At 41.5% G+C, this 22,158-nt stretch overlaps 1 protein-coding gene across 2 annotated transcripts in view; it reads right to left on the bottom strand.

Moving 5' to 3' along the window:
• UBXN7 (UBX domain protein 7) overlaps positions 1–22,158 on the bottom strand; it is an 85,819-nt gene that overhangs the window by 50,603 nt on the left and 13,058 nt on the right. The window contains exon 2 of one of the 2 annotated variants that reach the window (XM_055129282.1): positions 8,080–8,294. The exons of the other annotated variant lie outside the window; for it this stretch is intronic. Within the exon in view, the coding sequence (XP_054985257.1) occupies positions 8,080–8,122 (43 nt within the window). The 5' untranslated portion in view covers positions 8,123–8,294. The remainder of the gene's footprint in view (positions 1–8,079; positions 8,295–22,158) is intronic. 2 annotated transcript variants of the gene reach the window in all.

The raw sequence follows: 22,158 nt of genomic DNA, 5'->3' as shown, positions 1-22,158 counted from the left end.
AAGGATATTTACACAATACCCATCAGATAAGGGGTTGATATCAATGGTATATAAAGCACTGGTTGAACTCTACAAGAAGAAAACATCCAATCCCATCAAAAAATGGGGCGAAGAAATGAACAGAAACTTTACCAAAGAAGAAATACGAATGGCCAAAAGGCACATGAAAAAGTGCTCTACATCACTAATCATTAGAGAGATGCAGATCAAAACAACCACAAGATACCACCTCACACCACAGAGACTAGTGCACATCCAAAAGAACAAAAGCAACCGCTGCTGGAGAGGATGTGGGGAGAAAGGGACCCTTCTACACTGCTGGTGGGAATGCCGACTGGTTCAGCCCTTCTGGAAAACAATATGGACGACTCTCAAAAAATTAGATATTGAGCTCCCATTTGACCCAGCAATACCACTGCTGGGAATATATCCCAGAGAGGCAAAAAAGTATAATCGAAATGGCATCTGCACATGTATGTTCATCGCAGCACTGTTTACAATAGCCAGAATCTGGAAAAAACCCGAATGTCCTAGAACGGATGACTGGTTGAGGAAACTTTGGTACATCTATACAATGGAATACTATGCAGCTGTTAGAAAAAAGGAGGTCACAAATTTTTTATTTAAGTGGATCGGCATGAAAAGTTTCATGCTAAGTGAAATGAGTCAGAAAGAGAGAGACAGACATAGAAAGATTGCACTCATCTATGACATATAGAATAACAGAGTGGGAGACTAACACCCAAGAATTGTAGAAACAACTACCAGTAGGTTGACTCCATGGCTAGGAGGCTGGCCTCACATTCTGGGGAAAGGGCAACTCAGAGAAGGGATCACCAACTATAATGTAGTCGAAGGCCATGTGGGAGAAGGGAGTTGCGGGCTGAATGAGGGCTAGAGACTGAGCACAGTGGCCACTCAACACCTTTATTGCAAACCACAACAGCTAATTAGAGGGAGAGAACAGAAGGGAATGCCCTGCCACAGTGACAGGGTGGGGTGGGGGGAGATGGGATTGGGGAGGATGGGAGGGATGCTGGGTTTACTGGTGGTGGAGTATGGGCACTGGTGAAGGGATGGGTTCCCGAACTTTGTATGGGGGAAGCATAAGCACAGATGTGTAAAAATCCGTAACTGTACCCTCATGGTGATTCATTAATTAAAAATAAATAAATTTATTATTAAAAAAAAAAGTACCCTCTCAAACCACAATGCCATGAAAAGTAGAAATTAACCACATAAAGAAGATGGGGAAAACTTCCAATGACTGGAAGCAGAACAAAACACTGCCAAAAAACTAGATCAAAGTGGAAATCAAGGAATAAAATGATTTTTTGAAACTAATGAGAATGAAGATACAAGCTATCAGAATCTATGGGATATAGCAGAAGCTGTACTCCAGGGGAAATTCATAGCAATGCAGGCCTACATTAAGAAAGACAGAGGGCTGGAGCAATAGTACAGCAGGGAGGGCATTTGCCTTGGATGCGGCCGACCCGGGTTCAATTCCCAGCATCCCACATGGTCTCCCGAGCACCGCCAGGAGTAATTCCTAAATGCAGAGCCAGGAGTAACCTCTGAGCATCACTGGGTATGACACAAAAAGAAAAAAAAAGCCCAAACCAACAACTTAAACGCACACTTAACAAATCTAAAGAATAACAAATTAACCAAAAAAGAAGGAAAAACAAATAAACCCAAAAAGTAGTGGTAAATAATGAAAACCAGAGCAAAAGTCAGTACTATAGAAATCAAGAAAACAATACAAAGAATCAACGAAATCAGGAGCTGGTTCTTTTGAGAATAAACAGATCGACAAACCTTTATCCAGACTCATGAGGGAAAAAAAAAAAAGGAAAAATATCCAAATAAACCAGATTAGAGACAAAAAGGGAGAAATTATAACACATCTCTAAGAAATTAAAAATATAATAAGAGAATACTAAAAAAAATTAATGCTCTTAAGTTGGAGAACTTAGGAGAAACAAATACTTAGATTCATGTAATCTACCAAAACTGAATGTGAAAGAAGTAAAAAGCCTGAACAGATCAATCACAACTAAGGTCATAGAACATCAATTAATCTACCCAAGAACAAAAGTCCGGTCTAGATAGGTTCACTGGTGAGTTCTACCAAACCCTGAGAGAAGACTTTCTGCCTTTACTCCTTAAATTCTTCCAAAACATTGAAGAAACAGGAATTCTTCTTAACACCTTCTATGAAGCTAACATACAAATAATACTCAAAGCAGACAAAGACACTTTCAGAAAATTTCAGACCATTTTCCTGATGAGCATCAATGCAGGAATCCTCAAGAAAGTCTTAGCCTGGGGCTGGAGCACAGCAGGTAGGGTGTTTGCCTTGCACAAGGCCAACTCAGGTTCGATTCCCAGCATCCCATATGGTCCCCTGAGCACCAACAAGGAGTAATTCCTGAGTGCAAAGCCAGGAGTAACCCCTGTGCACTGCTGGGTGTGACCCAAAAAGAAAAAAAAAAAAGTCTTAGCAAACTAAATCCAACAACATATCAAAAAATATCATACACCACAATCAAGTGGGATTTATTCCAGGAAGTCAAGAATGGCTCAACATAAGCAAACCAATTAACAATACATCAAACTGCTAAAAAGAAAGATAAAAATCATATGATCATATCTTTCAATGCACAGAAACTTTTTTTTAATAATATCTAACACCCATTTATTAAAAAACCCTCAACAAAGAAGTAGTAGAAAGACCTACCTCTAGATAACAGCGGCCTCAAGATAACAACAGATATTTATAGCCAGTATCATTCTTACCGGTGAAAAACTGAAAGCATTCTCTCTAGATCAGGTACAAGGTAAGGATGTCCACAGTGTTTACTTTCATTCAACACAATACTAGAAGTCCTAGCTACAACATTCAGGCAAGAAAAAGAAATTAGAGAGATCCAAAATGGAAAAGAAGTGGAATTTTTACTATGACTCGAATAATATACATAGAAGACCTTAATAAATGAATGCAGTGAAATGGTCAGCAAGAAAGTCAATACACAAAATTGGTCACATTCTTAATGTGAAAAATTACACAGGAAAGTGATCAAAGAGTCAATCCCACTTAAATTAGTGTTCAAAAACATCAACTATCTAATAATTAGCTAAGAATTAAAAGATGTGAAAGATCAATACCATGAAAACTTTAAACCACTTAACAAAGAGGTAGAAGACCTTAGGAAATGGAAAAATATCCCCTGCTCATGAATTTGAAGAATCAATATAATCAAAATGATTATCTACCTAAATTATTAAATTTAAGTAGATTAAATTAAAATAATTATATTTAAATTAATTAAACTATTAAACATATATTTAACACAATTCCCATTCAAATTCTCGTCAAGGACTTAGAAGAGTCCGCAATAAAATTTGTATGAATTAGAAGCTAAATCCATGCTGAAAATAAGAAGTAGGAGTTATCTCATTACCTCAGTGTAATATAAAACTATAAAAAAAAAATTTAAAAATATGGTATTGGAATAACAATAGCTCTCTGACCAATGGGTCAGAATCAAATACCAAGGACAAAACTCCATATCTATGGAAAGCTAATTCTCAACAAAGGAGATGACAACATAGAATGCAGAAAAGACAGCCTGAACAAGTGTCGCTGGGAAAACTGAATAACAACATCTAAAAAATTAAGGCTGGATCCACATCACATACTTTACACGAAAACCAATTCCTAGTGGATCAAACACCTTGAGATCAGAACGGAATCTATAAAATACATGAAGGAAAATAGGGGCTGGAGCAATAAGACAGGGGGTAGGGTGTTTTGACTTGCATGCAGCCAACTCAGTTCAAACCCCAGCACCCCATACAGTTACCTGGGCACCTCTAGGAATAATTCTGAGTGCAGAGCCAGGAGTCATCCCTAAGCATCATTAGGTATGCCCCCCACTCCCAAATAAAAGTATACTGAGGAAAATATAAGGCAGAATGCTCCAAGATTTGGAACTCATAGGGGGTCTTCAATATGATGACACTGGCAATGGCAACAGAAGTTAAAAAATATAAACAAATGGGGCTACATCATATTTAAGGGTTTCTGCATGGCAAAAGGAACACAGCTAAAATTGAAAAACAGCTAACAATGGGAGAAAATATTCACACACAACACATCAGATAAAAGAACTGATATCCAAAATATATAAACTACTCACAAAGATCAATAATAGTAAAAAATTCTAAAATCATACCAAATAGTGGGGAGAGGAAATAAACAGGCACTTATTAGGTAGACATGAAAAAAATGCTCATCATCACTTATTAGGATAATATAAATAAGACGATAATGAGGTATCTGTCATTTTACACCAGTGTGAAAGACACATATGAAAAATAGTGGGAACAATCTGTCTTGGCAGAAATGTGGTGAAAATGGAACTCTCATCCACTGCTGGTGGAAATGTTGTCTGATTCAATCCCTATGGATATTTCTCAGTAAAGTAAGAATTGAGCTGCTATATGATGCAGCAATTCCTTTTCTGGGTATACACCCCGAAGACACAAAAACATTCATCCAAAGAACATACGTACACCATTACTTATTGTAGCACTTACTATAATAACTAAGAAATCGAATCAATCTAGGTGTCCAATAACAAATTATGAAGATGTGGTATATATGCACAATAGAATACTATACAGCAGAGCAGCAAGGAACAATGAAATCAAGCAACTTTCTATAACTTGGAAGAAACTGGAAGATATGATAAGTGAAGTAATCCAGAAGAAGGACAAACAGAATGACGTCACTTAAGTGTGGTATATGAGGTAAATGGACAAGGATAAGTAGCAAAGGGAGGATGGGAGGATGCCTAGATCACCCTTGACTCCACAGTATGGGAAGGATAGAGAAGGAAATAAATTGAATGGGGGAGCAAGAAAAGGAGAAAGGAAGTAATGAGAATAGGGGTTAGGGACCTGGGTTATGCCAGTGATGCGGGAGAATGGGGTAGCTATATATCCAAAGCAGATTCAAAAACACTGAAAACACGAGGTCTAAAATACAATAATCTTTAAAGTGTATCTGCAAAGAGGCAGGCTGGGGGTGAAGATAGGCAGGAGGGAACCTGGGGAAACTGGTGAAGGGAAGTTGATCCAAATAGTAGGTCTGGTTTTGGAACACAGTATAACTAAAACTCAACTATGAATAACTCTGTAAAACAAGGGGTCATAATTAAAAAGTAAAATTTTTTTTGAAATTTAAAATCGGGGCTGGACACAATCTGGAGGGGACCAGGATGCTCAAGGACAGATGACTGGTTGAAGAAGCTCTGGTGCATCTACACAATGGAATACTATGTAGCTGTCAGAAAACATGAAGTCATGAAATTTGCATGTGGATGGATCAGCAAGGAGAGTGTCACGTTGAGTGAAATGAGTCAGAGGGAGAGAGACAGACATAGATAGATTGCACTCATATGTAGAATATAAATAGCTGAAAGGTTCAAGCTTGCAATGATGCAATTTCTGGCAGATATTTCTCTGAACTTAGTTACTAAAATACTGAACTACAGAAATCCAAAACTGTGCGGCTGCTAGTGCGGCCGCTTGACCTCATATCTCTTCATTCTCAGCAATGGAAAACAAATTTTCAAATGCTTCCTTTTCAGCAGGTCTGACTTTAGGGGGGAGAAACTCCAAATAATAATAGTGAGGGTTTCTTTTTGTTGTTGAAGTATTGAATGTAATCAAAGTAAAGTGAAAGAAAAGTGAAATTTATCAGTTACACAGGCGGGGTAGGAGGCTGGGGAGGTGGGAAGGGGTGGGGGGGAGGTATGCTGTGATTCTTGGTGGTGGAATATGTGCACTGATGAAGGGATGGGTGTTCGAGCATTGTATAACTGGGACTTAAACCTGAAAGCTTTGTAACTTTCCACATGGTGATTCAATAAGAGAATAAATTTAAAAAATAATAAGAATAAAAAAAATAAAATAGGGGCTGGAGCAGTAGTAATGCAGGTAAGGTGTTTGTTTTGCTTGCAGCTAACCCAGGCTCAATCCCCGGCATCCCATACGGTTCTCTGAGTACTGCCAGGAGTAATTCCTGAGTGCAAAACCAGGAGTAACCCGTAAGCATCGCTGGGTATGACTCAAGAAAAAAATAATGATAAAACTTATTTCCAAGCAAATTAACGGTACAATTTAATCTTCTGAATGAATCACTTTAAAAAAATATGTTTATTTTTACACTGTGGCTGATCAGTGTGAAAAATACAGAGCTAAAGAAGTAGCAGCATAATAAAGATAACTTTCCGGGGCTGAAAAGAGAGTACAGGGTAGGGCACTTGCCTTGCATGCAGCCAATGCTGGGTTCAATCCCTGGCTTCCCATACAGTACCGCGAGCACCACCAGGAGTACTTCCTAAGCATAGAGCCAGGAGTAACTCCTGAGCATTACTGGTTGTGGCCCCCAAACCAAAAATTAAAATAAATAATAATAAATAAACAAAATTGTAGTCTTCCACACTTTACATGGATTAAGTACATATCTCTATAAATAACTGAATGAAAAAAATACAGTACATTTTACAGAAATACTGTCATAAATATTGTGTTTCAGCTAGCATTAGAGAGAGAGAGAGAGAGAGAGAAGTAGAAAGTGCCTACCATGAAAACAGATGGATAGATGGATGGGGGAACAAGGGGGGTGGTGAGAGGGGAAACTGGGGACATTGGTGGTGGGAAATGTACACCGGTGAAGGGATGGGTGTTGGAATATTTTATGACTGAAACAGGACAATGAACTGCTCTGTAACTGATTCAATTTGAGAAAAAACATTTGGGGCGCCACATAAGTGCATTAACGGCCATGATCTAGAGACTTACAAATAAATCTCAGAAAAGAGCAGCACGCTGCAGAGATGTCTCCCCACCCCATACCAGGCTGACTTCATCAGGGTACCATGGATCGGAGCAGATGTGTTCCTCCACTTGCCCCCCAAGAATCTTGACAGGCACAAACCTCCAGAACCCAATTGCTGCCATGTTTAGAGCCCACCTTCATAGTCTCAACCCGAGACCCCCATGCACAAGAATGAATCTGCTGAAAACCCAGGTATGTGGGACTTGTGACTAAAATCTCCAGGCTTGCACGGAGTCGGGAATGGGCCCCTTCCTCCCATCTACACACCCTTCCGGGTCTGTGGCAGTCATACCCACAAACTGCCTTTTTGCCACATAAGCTTATTAACGGCCATGATCAGAGACTGCCACCAAGCTCCAGACCGCTTTCTGGACCACGCGGCAGCATGACACAACATAAACACTTCCTACCCATTTTCCATCATTACCAAACCATATCTGATCACTGTATCACTGTCATCTCGTTGCTCATTGATTTGCTTGAGCGGGCACCAGTAACATCTCCACTGAGACTTGTTTTTACTGTTTTTGGCATATCAAATATGCTACCGAGAGTATCTCGCCCACACAGCAGAGCCTGGCAAGCTACCATATTTGATGGGGTTCAAATATGGTGAGAACCACTGAAACACCTATAATGGTGATTGGAGGCCGCCCTAAAAGCCTCCATCCCTCTCGGAGAGCCCAGCAAGCAACTGAGAGTATCCCGCCCGCACGGCAGAGCCTGGCAAGCTACCTGTGGCATATTCCATATGCCAAAAACAGTAACAACAATGGGCCTCATTGCCCTGACCCTGGAAGAGCCCCCAATATGGTAGCCTTAAGAAGGACGAATAAGGAGAGGCTGATAAAATCTCAGGGCCGAAGTAGGCTGCCAAAACGAAAAAGGACTAAAATGACTGCTTGCACTTTTAATGCAGGTATGCTGATATCGGAAGCATCCATCAAGGACCTGATGGTGCAAGTGCAGAAAATCAAGTATGACGTCATTGGATTGACCGAGACGAGAAGGCATCGAACACATCACGCCGTTTGACACTGGAGAAGAACTGTTCCTCGGAACATGCAACAGCAGAGGCATCGGTGGTGTTGGTGTCCTTGTCAACACGAACTTGGCCATGAGCACTGATTCATTCGAATGCCTAACAACCCGAATCGGACACTTACGTTTGAATAGATGTGGCTCGTTGCCAGCAGTTTCTATCTTCATTGTCTACACATCAACATCCAGCTACGACGAAGAAGAAATTGAGAAGTTCGATATGGAGCTGGAGAAGTTCTATAAAGAAGACCACACCTTCTACAAGGTCATTGTCGGTGATTTTAATGCCAAGATAGGACCTAGAAGGTCACCCGAAGAACTCCACATCAGGACCCATGGCCTAGAATGGAACGAACAGGGTGAGAGACTGTCTGAGTTCATCATGTTGACCAAGACCATCAATGGTAATTCGCAGTTCCAGAAGGACGAATCTAAACACTGGACATGGGAATCTCCCAGAGGACAGTTCCACAACGAAATTGACATCATATTCAATCGACGGTTTTGCCTGACCGATGTTGCTGCTGTCCCAAAGTTCCAAACGGGATCAGACCACCGTCTCCTTCATAGGAAATTCTACTTCACGGAGCAGGGGAAAAGGGCTGCAAAGTTTAAGAGACCTCCCAGAATGACCAACTGGGAACTCTTTGGCACTAGTGCAGCAACATGGGAAGATGCCATCGTTGACAACATCGACGAGGAATATGATCGACTAGTTCAGCACCTCCATGATTGCACAAGGAATGCAGAGTGAGAGAAAGCCACAAAATGTCGTCGCCTGTCTTCGGAAACTCTCAAGCTCATTTGCCAATGTGGTCTGGCGAGAGCCTCAGGCTAACATCTGAGCTCGCAAAGCTGTGCAGAGAAGCGATAAAGGAAGACCTCAAAGAGAGAAGAGCAGCAGTTTTGGCTGATGCAGCAGAAGCTGGGAAAAGTATTCGCAACACCCACCTGTCCTTTGCCAACTATAAGACCAAGATGACTGCCCTATGATGTCCGAACAGATCTATCACATCTTCCTGAAGGGCAATGGAAAAGGTTATCCACGACTTCTACTTGGATCTCTTTGATAGCCATGTCCGCCTACCCACATACCAAATTCCGCAGCAGGATGGATATGTCGCTCCCAGCGTTCTCCCTTCTGAAATCTGACATGTCATTTTGTCAGTAAAGAAGCGTACAGCTCTAGTCCAGACAAGGTCAGACCCGAACACCTGAAGAATCTGCCGCCAGTACTCGTCAATACACTAGCTCGGCTCTTCAAACGCTACCTGTCTGAATGCAATGTTCACTCCCGTTGGAAAAACCACAGGATCGTCCTGTTGTATAAGAAGGGAAACATCCACAATATCAGCAACTATCACCCAATCTGTCTGTTGCCCGTCGTCTACAAGTTATTCACTCGAGTCATCCTGAATAGGATTGGCAGAACAGTAGACGAAGACAACCACGCAAGCAAGCCGAGTTCTGAAAAGGATTCAGCATGATCGACAATATCCACTCGGTGACCAAGTTCATTGAGGTTTCACGAGAGTTCAAGATAACGCTCTGTCTAACATTCACTGATTTAAAGAAGGCCTTTGATTCTGTTGAGACTGAAGTGGTCACTGAAGCCCTAGCCAAACAGGGCGATCAAACTCAATACATCAGGATCCTCCGTGAGCTGTATTACAGATTCACCATCAGGATCTCACCATTCTACAAAGAAGTGATCATTGACGTAAAATGAGGGGTTCGGCAGGGCGACACCATTTCACTGAAACTCTTCAGTGCCACCCTCGAGAACACTGTGTGACGACTGGAATGGGAAGGAATGGGAGTGAAGATAGACGGTCAGCAACTATACCATCTCCACTTTGCTGATGACATCGTTCTCATTACACCAAATATCAGCCAAGCAGCATGAATGCTGACTGACTTCGGCCGTGAGTGTGGAAAGGTCGAACTGCAGCTGAATTTCATGAAGACAATGTTCATGAGAAATAGACTAGTTCCTGATGTTCCATTTGCCCTCAACGGAACAAACATCTCTGAATGCAGCAGTTATATGTACCTAGGTCGAGAACTCAACATGACAAATGATCTGGCACCTGAACTGTGCAGGAGGAAGAGAGCAGCATGGAACACCTTCAAGAGCATTGAAGAAGTGGTTAAGAGGACGAAGAACCTCCGGCTCTGGACGCATCTTTTCGACTCCACCTTTCTTCCTGCACTAACATACACCTCAGAGACCTGGGCCCTATGAAAACAGGATGAAAATGCTATTTGGGTATCCCAAAGAGGAATCAAAAGAGCTTGGAGTATCATGTTTCACTCAAGTGAGAGAAGGAATCCAGAGTTCTGACCTCCAACGACGAGCAAGGATCAGGGACGCTGTCTCATTTGCCAAGGCATCAAAAATCAGATGGGCCGGACACGTAACGCGATTTAGAGATGACCGCTGGACTAGAGCTGTTACCAACTGGATTCCACGGGACGTCAAAAGAGCGCGTGGCTGCCCACCTACAAGATGGTGAGACTTCTTCATCAAGACCCTGAATGAACGGTATGAGGCTCTTCGTGTTCCTGGAGCAAGCAGACGCCATTGGGCTACACTAGCATGCGACAGGGACGAATGGAGACATTACTGGTGGCCACTTGAAAAATCGACCAACAACGGGATGACAAGTGATACAAGTGTACAAGTGATCCAGAGACTCACAAATAAATCTCTGAAGAAAGCAACATGCTGCAGAGATGCCTCTGGACTCCCAAAATCACCATCCAGTTTATAATTAACTCCAGTTCTAGCACCCTAATTTAAATTTTAGAATTCCTGGAGTGCGCAACTGCTTTTATGTGCACTCATACTTTTATGTCACTGATATACCAAGATTAGCACACCACATCTGCTGGGGTGTAAAGTAGAAGGCAACCGATCTTGATCAAAATATTCATAACAAGCAATATAAATAAAATTATTTAGTATCTGCCTTTGGGGCAGGCTTGGGAGGTGGTAGTGAAATTTGAAATAATGGTTATGGGAAAGTATAATGGTGGTGAGATTGGTGTTGAAATAGTGAATGCAATAAATTTTGAACAACTTTATGAAAATAAAAGAACATTTTATTAACAATGGAAGAGAAGACAGAACAAATATTTCTGTCAAAATACCCAACTAAGTCAAACTCCAGTAAGAAATGTTAGTTTTTGAGCCTGGAGGAATATGCAAGGGCTTAGAGCACTTGCAGTGCCAAGTACTGGTTCCACAGGTTCAAATTCTGTGACACATGTGACAAGTATAATCCTGCAGCTCTGCTATTTGAGCCTGGCACATTAGCAGTCTGAGATTCTCAACGCCTAAAGCAATTTCTGACCAGACCACAGTCAGGTATGTGTAAGCACAACAAAACAGGGTGCCAACTGTTGGGTCAAACCTAACCACACTGAGGAAATAAAATCTCTGATGAACACGTATGTGAGTGCCACAACCATAATTTGCATGTTTCAACTAAGAGCACAAGCCCTACAAGTGAAGGAGTGTGAATCTCTGTTAGCACTATGACCTTACGTGCAAGCATGGCAACCTGATGTGAAATACCCAGTAAACACCACTGCTGAGATTGTGTAAGCACCACAGATGGGCATTCATACAATCCCCAATCACTGCAGCAGCAACAATAATAAGGAAAATGAGTTAAAGAGTAAAAAATATTTTTTTAAAGAAAGAGAAATTGAGAAATGTCAGCCCTTATCATTTTAAAATGAACTTTTCCAGATATGTCACTCAAGGGCCACAGAGATAGTTCAAGAGGCTGGAATGAATGTTGCAAGTGGGAGTCTGGAACTTGATTCCCAGTTTCACATGATTCCCCAGGCAACGCAAAGCATGAATTCCAAAATCTGGGACAGGAATAGCCACTGGACACAAAATGCTCCACACATCTAACATCTCACAGCAAAACAGATCAAGAGCATCTGGGCTGTCCATTTTGTTCTTTAGATTTTCCTTCTTTAAGGTTTGTCTTGGGGAAAGGTATTGTTTTTGTCTGAAAATCAATTCTGCTGTCATTCTTAAAAGATAGTTTTAATGACAGTCTATATCAAGAATGACATCTACTTTCTCTCAATACATTGAAGAGAGCCTTCCAATGTTCTCTGGCTTCTATTGTTACTACTAGGACATCAGCTGTTGGACTAAAAATTTTTTAATTCTTAAAAAAATTTTTTTCAAGTTTTTTTTTTTAATTTTGGGCACATGCCTTACTTATTATTAGTAGGAATTTATACATAAAACTATTCCAGCATCACAACATCCACCCATGTGTCCACTTCCCTTCACCACTGTCCCAGGATACTTTACCCAGCCGCCCCATCCCCATGGTAAAAGCTTTCTACTAAAGGTTCAGTTTCTGTTGCCTTTGGGCATCTGTTATTCACCTATTCTGTTTCTTCATATCCCATATATAAGAGGTCATTTTGTTTTTGTTACACTCCACCTGACTTCTTCAACATGATACTCACCAGCTCCTATCTTTGAGGTAGCAAATTTCATTATTTCCTTTTTCCTTTTTCCTTACAGTCAAGCAGTATTCATTCCATTGTGTATATGTATGTACCAATTTCCTTATCCAGTCACCTGACCTTGTACACTGGGTTGTTTCCAGATTCTAGCTATTTTGAAAGTGCTGCCATGAGCATTAGAGTGCATACCTTCTCTAAGTTTTTGGACCCTTGTAATAAATGCCTACAAGTGGAACTGCTGCGTCATACGAAAGCTCAATTCCTAGTTTTTGAAGATGCTTCCATATTTTTAAAATAAAGGTTGAACCAGCAGTGAATAAGGGTTCCTTTTCCCCCACATTCACGTCAACTCTTGTTTTTGTTGTGGTGTGTGAGGTATCTTATTATTATTCTGATTTGCATTTTTCTGATAGTAAATGATATAGAGCACTATTTCTGATAGTAAATGATATGGAGCCTTTTGGCAATCTGCATGTCTTCTTTGAGCAAATTTCTGTTCATCTCTGCCCCATTTTTTGATAGGATGGATTGTTGGGGGTTTTTGGGGTTTGTTTGTTTTTTTTTTTGGTGAAGTTCCATTAGTGCTTTATATTATCTTGGATATGAATCCTTTATCTACTGAGTGGTAGGCAAGTATCTTCGTTCAGTCTCCCATACTGTGTCTTTTTACTCAGTCCATCATTGCCTTTGCAGTACAGAAGGTTCTTAGTTTGATATAGTCCAATTTGTTTATCTTTGTTTCAGTTTACTTGGCCAATGGTTTCAAACCACTGAAGATACCTCTGGCTTCAATGTCATGAAGTGTTCTTTCTGTTTACCTCAAAGTAATTTATGGATTCAGGTCTGATATTGAAGTTTTTAATCCATTTTAATTTGACTTTCGTGCACGAAAGGGATTAATTTAATGTGGCTGGCCAATTTTCCCAGCATTTGTTGAAGGGGACTTCCTTGTTCCACTTAATATTTTTTTTGCTCCTTTACTGAAGATTAACTGTCCATATACTTATGAATCTATCTCTGGACTTTCAATTCTATTCCACTGGTCTGAGAGTCTATCCTTACTCCATTATCACAATTTGAATTTACTACAACTTTATAGTATAATTTAAAATTGGGGAAGGAGAAACTGGCTATCTCCGTTCCCCCTAGGATTACTTTGGCTATTCTGGGGAGAGCTTAACTATTCCATATAAACTTTAATAGTACTTGATCCATTTCTTTAAAAAATGTCCTGGGTACTTTTATAGGGACTTTGTTGAATCTGTCTAGTGCTTTGGGCAAGATTTGTCGTTTTGACAGTATTAGTACTTCCAATCCATGAACAGAGGATATATTTCATTTCCTAATGTCTTCTATTTCTATTAGAAGTATTTTATAGTTTTCTTTGTACAAGTCTTTTGTATCTTTTGTTAAGGTGATTTATTTTATATTTATTTTTTATTTATACATTGTGATTTACAATGTAATTGAGTTGAGTCTCAGGCATACAATTTTCCAACACCTAATTGTCTCCCACTTCCATTTCCCTCCCACTCCAGCCATTCTCTTTGACAAGCCCATTTCAAACTTCAATGACTGTGAGTTGGATCTCATATCTTTAGTTTTGTTGGTCCTATGGCTCAGATACAGAGTTACGTAACACCTCTTCACCAAGAAAACCATTTTATAGCAAATGTTGTTACTCTCTACTGGTAAGATATGTGCTCTGGGCCTAAGAGGTAGTACAGGAGTTAAGGCACAATTTGCCTTGCATATTGCCCACTACGGTTCAGCTTATGGAACCACATAGTCCCCCAAGCATTGCTGTTGTCTGCATTGAACTGCTGGCCCTACTGGTGAAGAATCCTGGGCCTACTGAGTACCAATTGAGAGATTCCTCCTTCCCCCCTCCAAAAAATTTTTTCTCTTTGGTCTTGGGTAGTTTCATTAAGATTTGTTAGATTATATTCATCCTTCTTGGAATTTATTAACTTCTACCACTTAATATCATCTACATAAATTCTGCTTCTCAGTCATTCTATTTAATTCCTTATTACTCTAGTAATTCTAACTTCCTTATGAACTCCAATTATGTGTATTATGTAGTTACATTTAATTATATGTAATACAACTTTTTACTCTTTGCTTACTAATCAATTTTTACTTGTTCACCTCATTAATTTTTGATTTTTTTTATTAATTTGTGTGTGTGTGTGGTGCTGAGACTGAGCCCAAGTTTCATGCAGGCAAGTCATGTGCTTTATCACTGTTCCTAAATAATTTTTAATAACTTTTATCTGAGTTCAATTTATCTTCAGATAAATTAAAAAAACTCAGCTTTTTCCAAAAAAAAAAAAAAAGTGTTTTGAACTTGAACAGCGGGACACTTGGGAAGTCGCGGGCTGGAGCTGGCACCGGCTCCGGCTCGCACTCCGCCGGGATTCGAACCGGGTGGCCATGCGTTTGCACGGCCGCTCTGCTGCTGTACGCCCAACATCCGGAGCCAGACAGATGACTTCTGAACCCAGCAAGTGCTCCCAGCCATGTCCCCGGAACAGCAATGAACTGGGACTGTGAGCTGTGCTATGCGATTTCTGGCAGAATTTTCCCTGGACTTTATACAGAAATCCAAAAACGCGCGGACTCTTCCGCGTCCACTCGACTTAACATTTATAATTATCAGCAATGTGAAATGGTTCCTTTTGAACAGGTCTGACTTGGGGGGGAAACTCCAAATAATAACAGTAAGTTTTTGTTGAAATATTGAAGGTTATTAATGTAGCAGCCACCTCTCTGTTCTGTGAACTAAGCAAAAGCCCCACGCTGGCCGATGCGGCGTGGCATACACCATACTATGAGGCGCGGGAAGGGGGATGATGGAAAAAAAAAAAAAGGGAAAAGAAAAAAAAAAAAAAGAGAAGAGTTATGTACTTGTAGCAGTGGGGCTACATATTTCGTCATTTCCAGCAATGTAAAACTAATTATCAAATGCTTCCTTGGTAGTAGGTCTGTCTCTCTTGGGTGGAAACTCCAACAACTATAGTGAGTTTTGTAGTGAAATATGGAATGTAATCAAGGTAAAGAGAAAATGAAATGAAATTCATTAGTAATACAGTAGGGGGTAGGGGGTGGGGGCGGGGGGTATACTGGGGTTTTTGGTGGTGGAGTATGGGCACTGGTGAAGGGATGGGTGTTTGAGTATTGTATAACTGAGACATAAACCTGAGAACTTTGTAACTTTCCACATGATGATTTAATAAAAAGTTAAATTAAAAAAATTTAAAAAATTAAAAAAGTAAAAAACTCAGCTTTTTCCTTTAAGTTTTCCATATATTACTCAAATTTGACAAAATTTCCTTAATTGCACACGACTGCCAAGCAACAGTTTAAGTGGTTTTGTAAATATCAGCAAAATCTGGCCCTTATTTACTGACCCCATGTGTTAAGTCTACCTTGCTGCTTTTGTTTCACCTCTATACCTTCAGGCACATAGGCCTAATACAGTATACCCAGATGCCTATCTTAGAGGAGGAGATTGATTTGATATCATCTTTATTTGTATCAAACACAGGAACATTATACATAATCTATTCATATTCAGAATGTTTTCATTTCAATCCTTGTACAAGTTTTCAAACTTTGAAACCCCACTGAAATGACCCAATTCTCTTTCTCCTCTTTTTGGGGTTTCTAGTCCACACCTGGACTCCTGGTCATATTGAGGGTAGGAGGGGGAGAAAGGGTGGCAGCAGGTGGAGACCATATATATAGTACAGGAATGGAACCAGGGTCACCCAAAGAAAGTGCCTTTATCCCTTTATTAGCTCTGGTCCCAGCTCTCACTGTTTTTTTTTTTAATTTTAAAATTTTATTTCCACAAAGTTGTTCACAATAATTAATTATATTCAATTATTTAAACACCAATCCCACCACCATTACACCTTCCCAACACCATTATTTCAAAGTTTCCCACCTTCACTCAAGCCTGCCACACAGCAATAATTTGTATTGCTTTCTATGAATAGTATAAGACGTCTGCAAGGGTCTGACAGTGATTCAACAAAAAAAACAAAAAAAAGAAAAAAAGAAGTATGAGCTCTCACTTCTATCAGTTATTGCTCCCGTAAGTTCTCCAAACTGAATCAAAAGTTCTCAAGTTCTAGTGTGCAAATTTACGTTCTCAAAAGGTTTGTGGGAGGCCAGGATTTAATCTCCAGTAGCAATAGGAGTGACTCTCAAGTAACACACTAGTCAAGGGTACGGTGCCACTCAGCAGGTCAACCTGTACCTGCAGGGCAAGTGCATCGGTAGCGTGATGGTGCCTTCAGACTTCCTGATACCCCCAAATTACTGCTGTGCCTCTGGCTGGACCCCAACAACTTGGGACCAAGTTTCCCAAGAAATTAAATGGCCAAAAGTTAGGTATATGGGAGTCACGTCCCACAAACCGCCTTCAGCTCAGCTACACAAAGACATTTATAATCCTTGCTACAGAGACCTATAAATAAATCTCAAAACAGAACAAAGGCAGACCATTTAAGCTCATTAACGGCCATGATTTAGTCTCACAAATGAATCTTGGAGAGCAGCACACGGAAGAGATGTCTTCCCACCCTGCATCAGGCTGTTTTCACAGGGGCACCTTGAAGGGAGGCAGGCTGAAAACCTCCAGAATCCAACTGCTGCCACAATCATGGCCTACCTTAACAGGCCTGTCCCACAAGTGAATGAATCCGCTAAAAACTCCAGGTATACGGGACCAGTGACTGAAAACTCGAGGCTTCACAGAGTCAGGGATGGACGACCTCCCCTGATCTGCCTGCCCTACTGTGTTTCTTGGCAGTCACAGCCAGGAACTGCCTCTGGGTACCATTTAAGCACATTAATGAGTATGATTCAGAGACTCACAAGTGAATCTCGAAAGAGAGCAGCACACCGCAGAGATACATTCGGACCCCACTGTCACTGTCATCCCATTGCTCATCTATTTGTTCAAGCGGGCACCAGTAATGTCTCTCACTGTGAGACTTATTGTTACTGTTTTTGGCATATCCAATATGCCACGGGTAGCTTGCCAGGCTCTACCATGCGGGCTCGATACTCTCGGTAGCTTGCCGGGCTCTCCGAGAGGGGCGGAGGAATCGAACACTGCGGGTAGGGCGTTTACCTTGCATGCGGCCAACCAGGGTTCAATCCCCAGCATGCGGCCGACCCGGGTTTGATTCCTCCGCCCCTCTCGGAGAGCCCGGCAAGCTACCAAGAGTATCTCCCCCACACGGCAGAGCCTGGTAAGCTACTCGTGGCATAATCGACATGCCAATGAAACAGTAACAACAAGTCTCACAACGGAGATGTTACTGGTGCCTGCTCGAGCAAATCGATGAGCAACGAGATGACAGTGACAGTGATATATGTGTATATACATATGTGTGTGTATATATATATACATACATATATACACATAGGGACTGAAAGGTTGTCATGTATATCCCTTTACCTACTTTGACACTCAGTTCTTGTCAAGAATCATCATTTCCAACTATCATTGGCATAACAGTATAATGGGTCCTACTCTATCTTAATTGCCCCCTCCCTCCACCTTGTGGTAAGCTTTCAACCGTGGACCAGTCGTCCTAGCCCTTGTTTTGTTAATATCAGAAACTTCTTAAACTAATCCCAGGCAAACTGACCCTTCAACAATATGACTTAATCATATGACTTAATCTCACAAGTATTTTGCTAACTACCTACATGAGATAATGTAATTAAATAAGTATCTTAAGACGTTACAGAGACCGCTCGAGAAATTGGACAATCAACGGGATGATGATGATGATAATGATGATATGATTTATTTTTATTTTTTATATATTTTTTATTAGTGAATCGCCGTGAGGTACTGTTACATACTTAAAAACGTCTGTGTTTGTGTTTCAGTCATACAATGATCGGTTACCCATCCCTCCACCAGTGCCCGTTCTCCACCACCATTGATCCCAGTATCCCTCCCACCCCCACCCTACCTCTGTGGAAGGGCATTCCCTTTTGTTCTCTCTCTCCTTTTGGGTATTGTGGTTTGCAATAGAGGTATTGAGTGGCCATCGTGTTCAGTCTACAGTCTATTTTCGGCAGCTCCCAACCCGAGCGGGTCCTCCAAGAATCCTTTACTTGGTGTTCCCTTCTCTGTTTTAGCTGCCTTTTCCTCCAGCATGTGAGGCCGGCTTCCAAGCCGTAGGGCAAACCTTCTGGTCCTTATCTCTACTATTCTTGGGTGTTAGTCTCCTATTCTGTTACTTTATATTCCACAGATGAGTGCAATCTTTCTATGTCTGTCCCTCTCTTTCTGACTCATTTCACTTAATATGATACTTTCCATGTTGACCCACTTATACAAAAATTTCATGGCTTCCTCTTTTCTAACAGCTACATAGTATTCCATTGTGTAGATATACCATAGTTTCTTTAACCAGTCATCTGTTCTTGGGCACTCGTTTTTTTCCAGATTTTGGCTATTGTAAACAGTGCAGCAATGAACATACAAGTGCAGATGCCATTTCTACTATACTTTTTTGCCTCTCCGGGGTATATTCCCACAAGTGGTATTGCTGGGTCAAATGGTAGTTTAATTTCTAATTTTTTGAGAAGCGTCCATACTAATAAGTATCTTTTTTAAAACCATAAATTTACTGGAGTTATTTCAAATGTGAATTAATTCAACCACAGGGCTTCTTTCCCAAACCCAGCAACAATAAATTGAGCAGAATAAGGATTAGGTTCAGAACAGCACCTAAAGTGTTCTGTGTACATCTGCACATGTATGTTCATCGCAGCACTGTTTACAATAGCCAGAATCTGGAAAAAACCCGAATGCCCCAGAACGGATGACTGGTTGAGGAAACTTTGGTACATCTATACAATGGAATACTATACAGCTGTTAGAAAAAAGGAGGTCAAGAATTTTGTAGTCAAGTGGATGGGCATGAAAAGTTTCATGCTGAGTGAAATGAGTCAGAAAGAGACAGACAGACATAGAAAGATTGCACTCATCTATGGTATATAGAATAACAGAGTGGGAGACTAACACCCAAGAACTGTAGAAATAAGTACCAGGAGGTTGACTCCATGGCTTCGAGGCTGGCCTCACGTTCCGGGGAAAGGTCAACTCAGAGAAGCGATCACCAACTACATTGTAGTCGAAGGCCATGTGGGGGAAGGGAGTTGCGGGCTGAATGAGGGCTAGAGACTGAGCACATCGGCCACTCAACACCTTTATTGCAAACCACAACAGCTAATTAGAGAGAGAAAACAGAAGGGAATGCCTTGCCACAGTGGCAGGGTGGGGTGGGGGGGAGATGGGATTGGGGAGGGTGGGAGGGACACTGGGTTTACGGGTGGTGGAGAATGGGCACTGGTGAAGGGATGGGTTCCAAACTTTGTATGAGGGAAGTATAAGCACAAAAGTGTATAAATCTGTAACTGTACCCTCACAGTGATTCTCTAATTAAAAATAAATAAATTTAAAAAAATAAATAAATAAAAAATAAAGTGTTCTGTGAGGAAAGATACCTACCATGTAGCTACTATATGATGTACTACATGGGGGCAGAGCACCAACAAGGCGCTTGGTACCTACAGTGACCACAAAAAAGTTTGAATCAATGTACTAAATATTTTTCTCTGGTTGTTTGTTCAGGACCCTATTATTTCAGGCTAGGAAATATAGTAAAGACATGAAAAGTCTGCACACTACTTGAAAACTGAGTTTCAAATCTAGTTCTAACATGAACTAGTTTTATAACTTTCAGCTACTTACTAATTTCTTTAAATCAGTATCCTTGGCTATAAGATGAGGATATTGCCAACTTCCTGTGTAAGTTTTTATATGGACTTAAGAAAATCATATTAAAGAAGTGAGAGAATATGAATTTAAGGCTTAAGGAAATAACAGTAAAATAATAGTAAAGCTATAATCCAGGGCTGAAGAGATAAGGGTTCTTGGCTTCTATGCAGGTGATTTCAATTGATCCACAGTACCATATGGAGCCCTAAGCTCTTCTGAGACTGATCCCTGAGTACAAAATTGGCAGTAAACCCCAGAATCTGGGTGCCTGGCCCAATACCCTAAACCTATAATTCTCACTTAATGATGATTCTAAACCATATTGTTATTTGTACTTATCCATTTAATGCTAGAAGTTGTAGGCAGAGTATTCAAGATGGTCCTATGATATGTATCATCATCATCATCATCATCATCATCATCATCATCATCATCATCAACCCACTGATGGTCAAATTTCTCGAACGGTCTCAGTAACGTCTCCATTCGTCCAAGCCCTGAGATTTTAGAAGCCTCTCTACTTGTCCTTCCAACGACGCCATACTAGAGGCTCTTACAGGGTCAGGGGAATGAGACCCAGCTTGTTACTGGTTTTAACATATTAATACACCATGGGGACCTTGTGAGGCTCTCTCATGTGGGCAGGAAACTCTCAATAGTTTGCCAGGTTCTCCCAGAGGGAGAAGCAGGCTATAAGATGTCATGCAGCCAAGAAGTCTCTGGATGCTGGCCATTGACAGGATTACACGGCGATGGGGGCAGTCCCTGGGCGTGACCGCCTAGCTACTGGGAAATGGGAAACCTGGGCAGAGCAGGCCCAGTCCAGATCTGAGCAGCCTTGGAGGTCTCAGCCCCAGGTCCCACACACCTAGGTTCCTCTGCTGGTTCCTTCCTGTATGAGGCTCGTCCGAACATGTGGAAAGGGGCCTTGAGCATGGCTGTGGCTAGGATCCGGAGGTCTTCGGCCGCCGGTCGCTCTGCTCAGGGTGGGGAGGGAAGCTGGAGCCCATCCCCTCTGAGGAGGCCCCGGGGAAGACAGCCAGGCACGGGGGCAAGAGACTGTTTGGCTCTCTTCTGGGAGCTTGCTTTTAAGTCTCTGGACGCTGGCCACTGACAGGATTACACGGCGCTGGGGGCAGTCCCTGGGTGTGACCGCCTAGCTACTGGGATATGGTAGGAAAGCTTAAGGGTTGGAAATCTTAAGCGTGGGGAAAAGTCGGGCCGCAGTAGTTCCGCCAAAACGCCATGAGATGGCGCTGTTTCCGTCCCTGCCCAGGCCCGTTTCTGTAAGAATTTTCCACCCTTGGTTTTGCTTCAATGTTAAGTATGGTCAATAGCCCGGCAAGCTGCCAAGAGTATCCTGCCCGCACAGCAGAGCCTGGCAAGCTACCCATGGCATATTCGATATACCTAAAACAGTAACAAAAGGTCTCACAATGGAGATGTTACTGGTGTCCACTCGAGCAAATCGATGAACAAGGGGATGACAAAGGGGATGACAATTAAGTATGGGGTAAATAAGGATCACGCAAGCTGCATCTGTGGAAGCGCACCTGTAGGAGAGCCTGTGGGTGCTTGTCCTTCACTTGAGTAATCTGGGTTCGATTCCAGCCTTCAGAGCTTTGTGGGGGTACATAGCTGAATCTCCTTGGGGGTTGAGTGGGTTGCCCCAGCTTTGTTTCTGGACCTCAAGGGGTGCAGAGGATTGAACCTGGCCTGAAACGAGCAAGGCAAGCTTATTTTCTTACAATTTTTGTTTTTCAGAACTCGGAGCAAGTTCTGAACCCCCCTTGCGATGTCTGTGATGAAACCCTTTGAACCTTTCCTGTTATGGGCAAGCCAAATCCAAAACTTGGGTTGTTATGAGCAACCCAAATTTTCT

The sequence above is a fragment of the Sorex araneus genome, chromosome 2 (assembly GCF_027595985.1).
Source record: "Sorex araneus isolate mSorAra2 chromosome 2, mSorAra2.pri, whole genome shotgun sequence".
Classification (NCBI taxonomy): domain Eukaryota; kingdom Metazoa; phylum Chordata; class Mammalia; order Eulipotyphla; family Soricidae; genus Sorex; species Sorex araneus.
The sequence above is the reverse complement of the archived record's forward strand: the minus strand, read 5'-3'. Positions and strand labels throughout refer to the sequence as shown.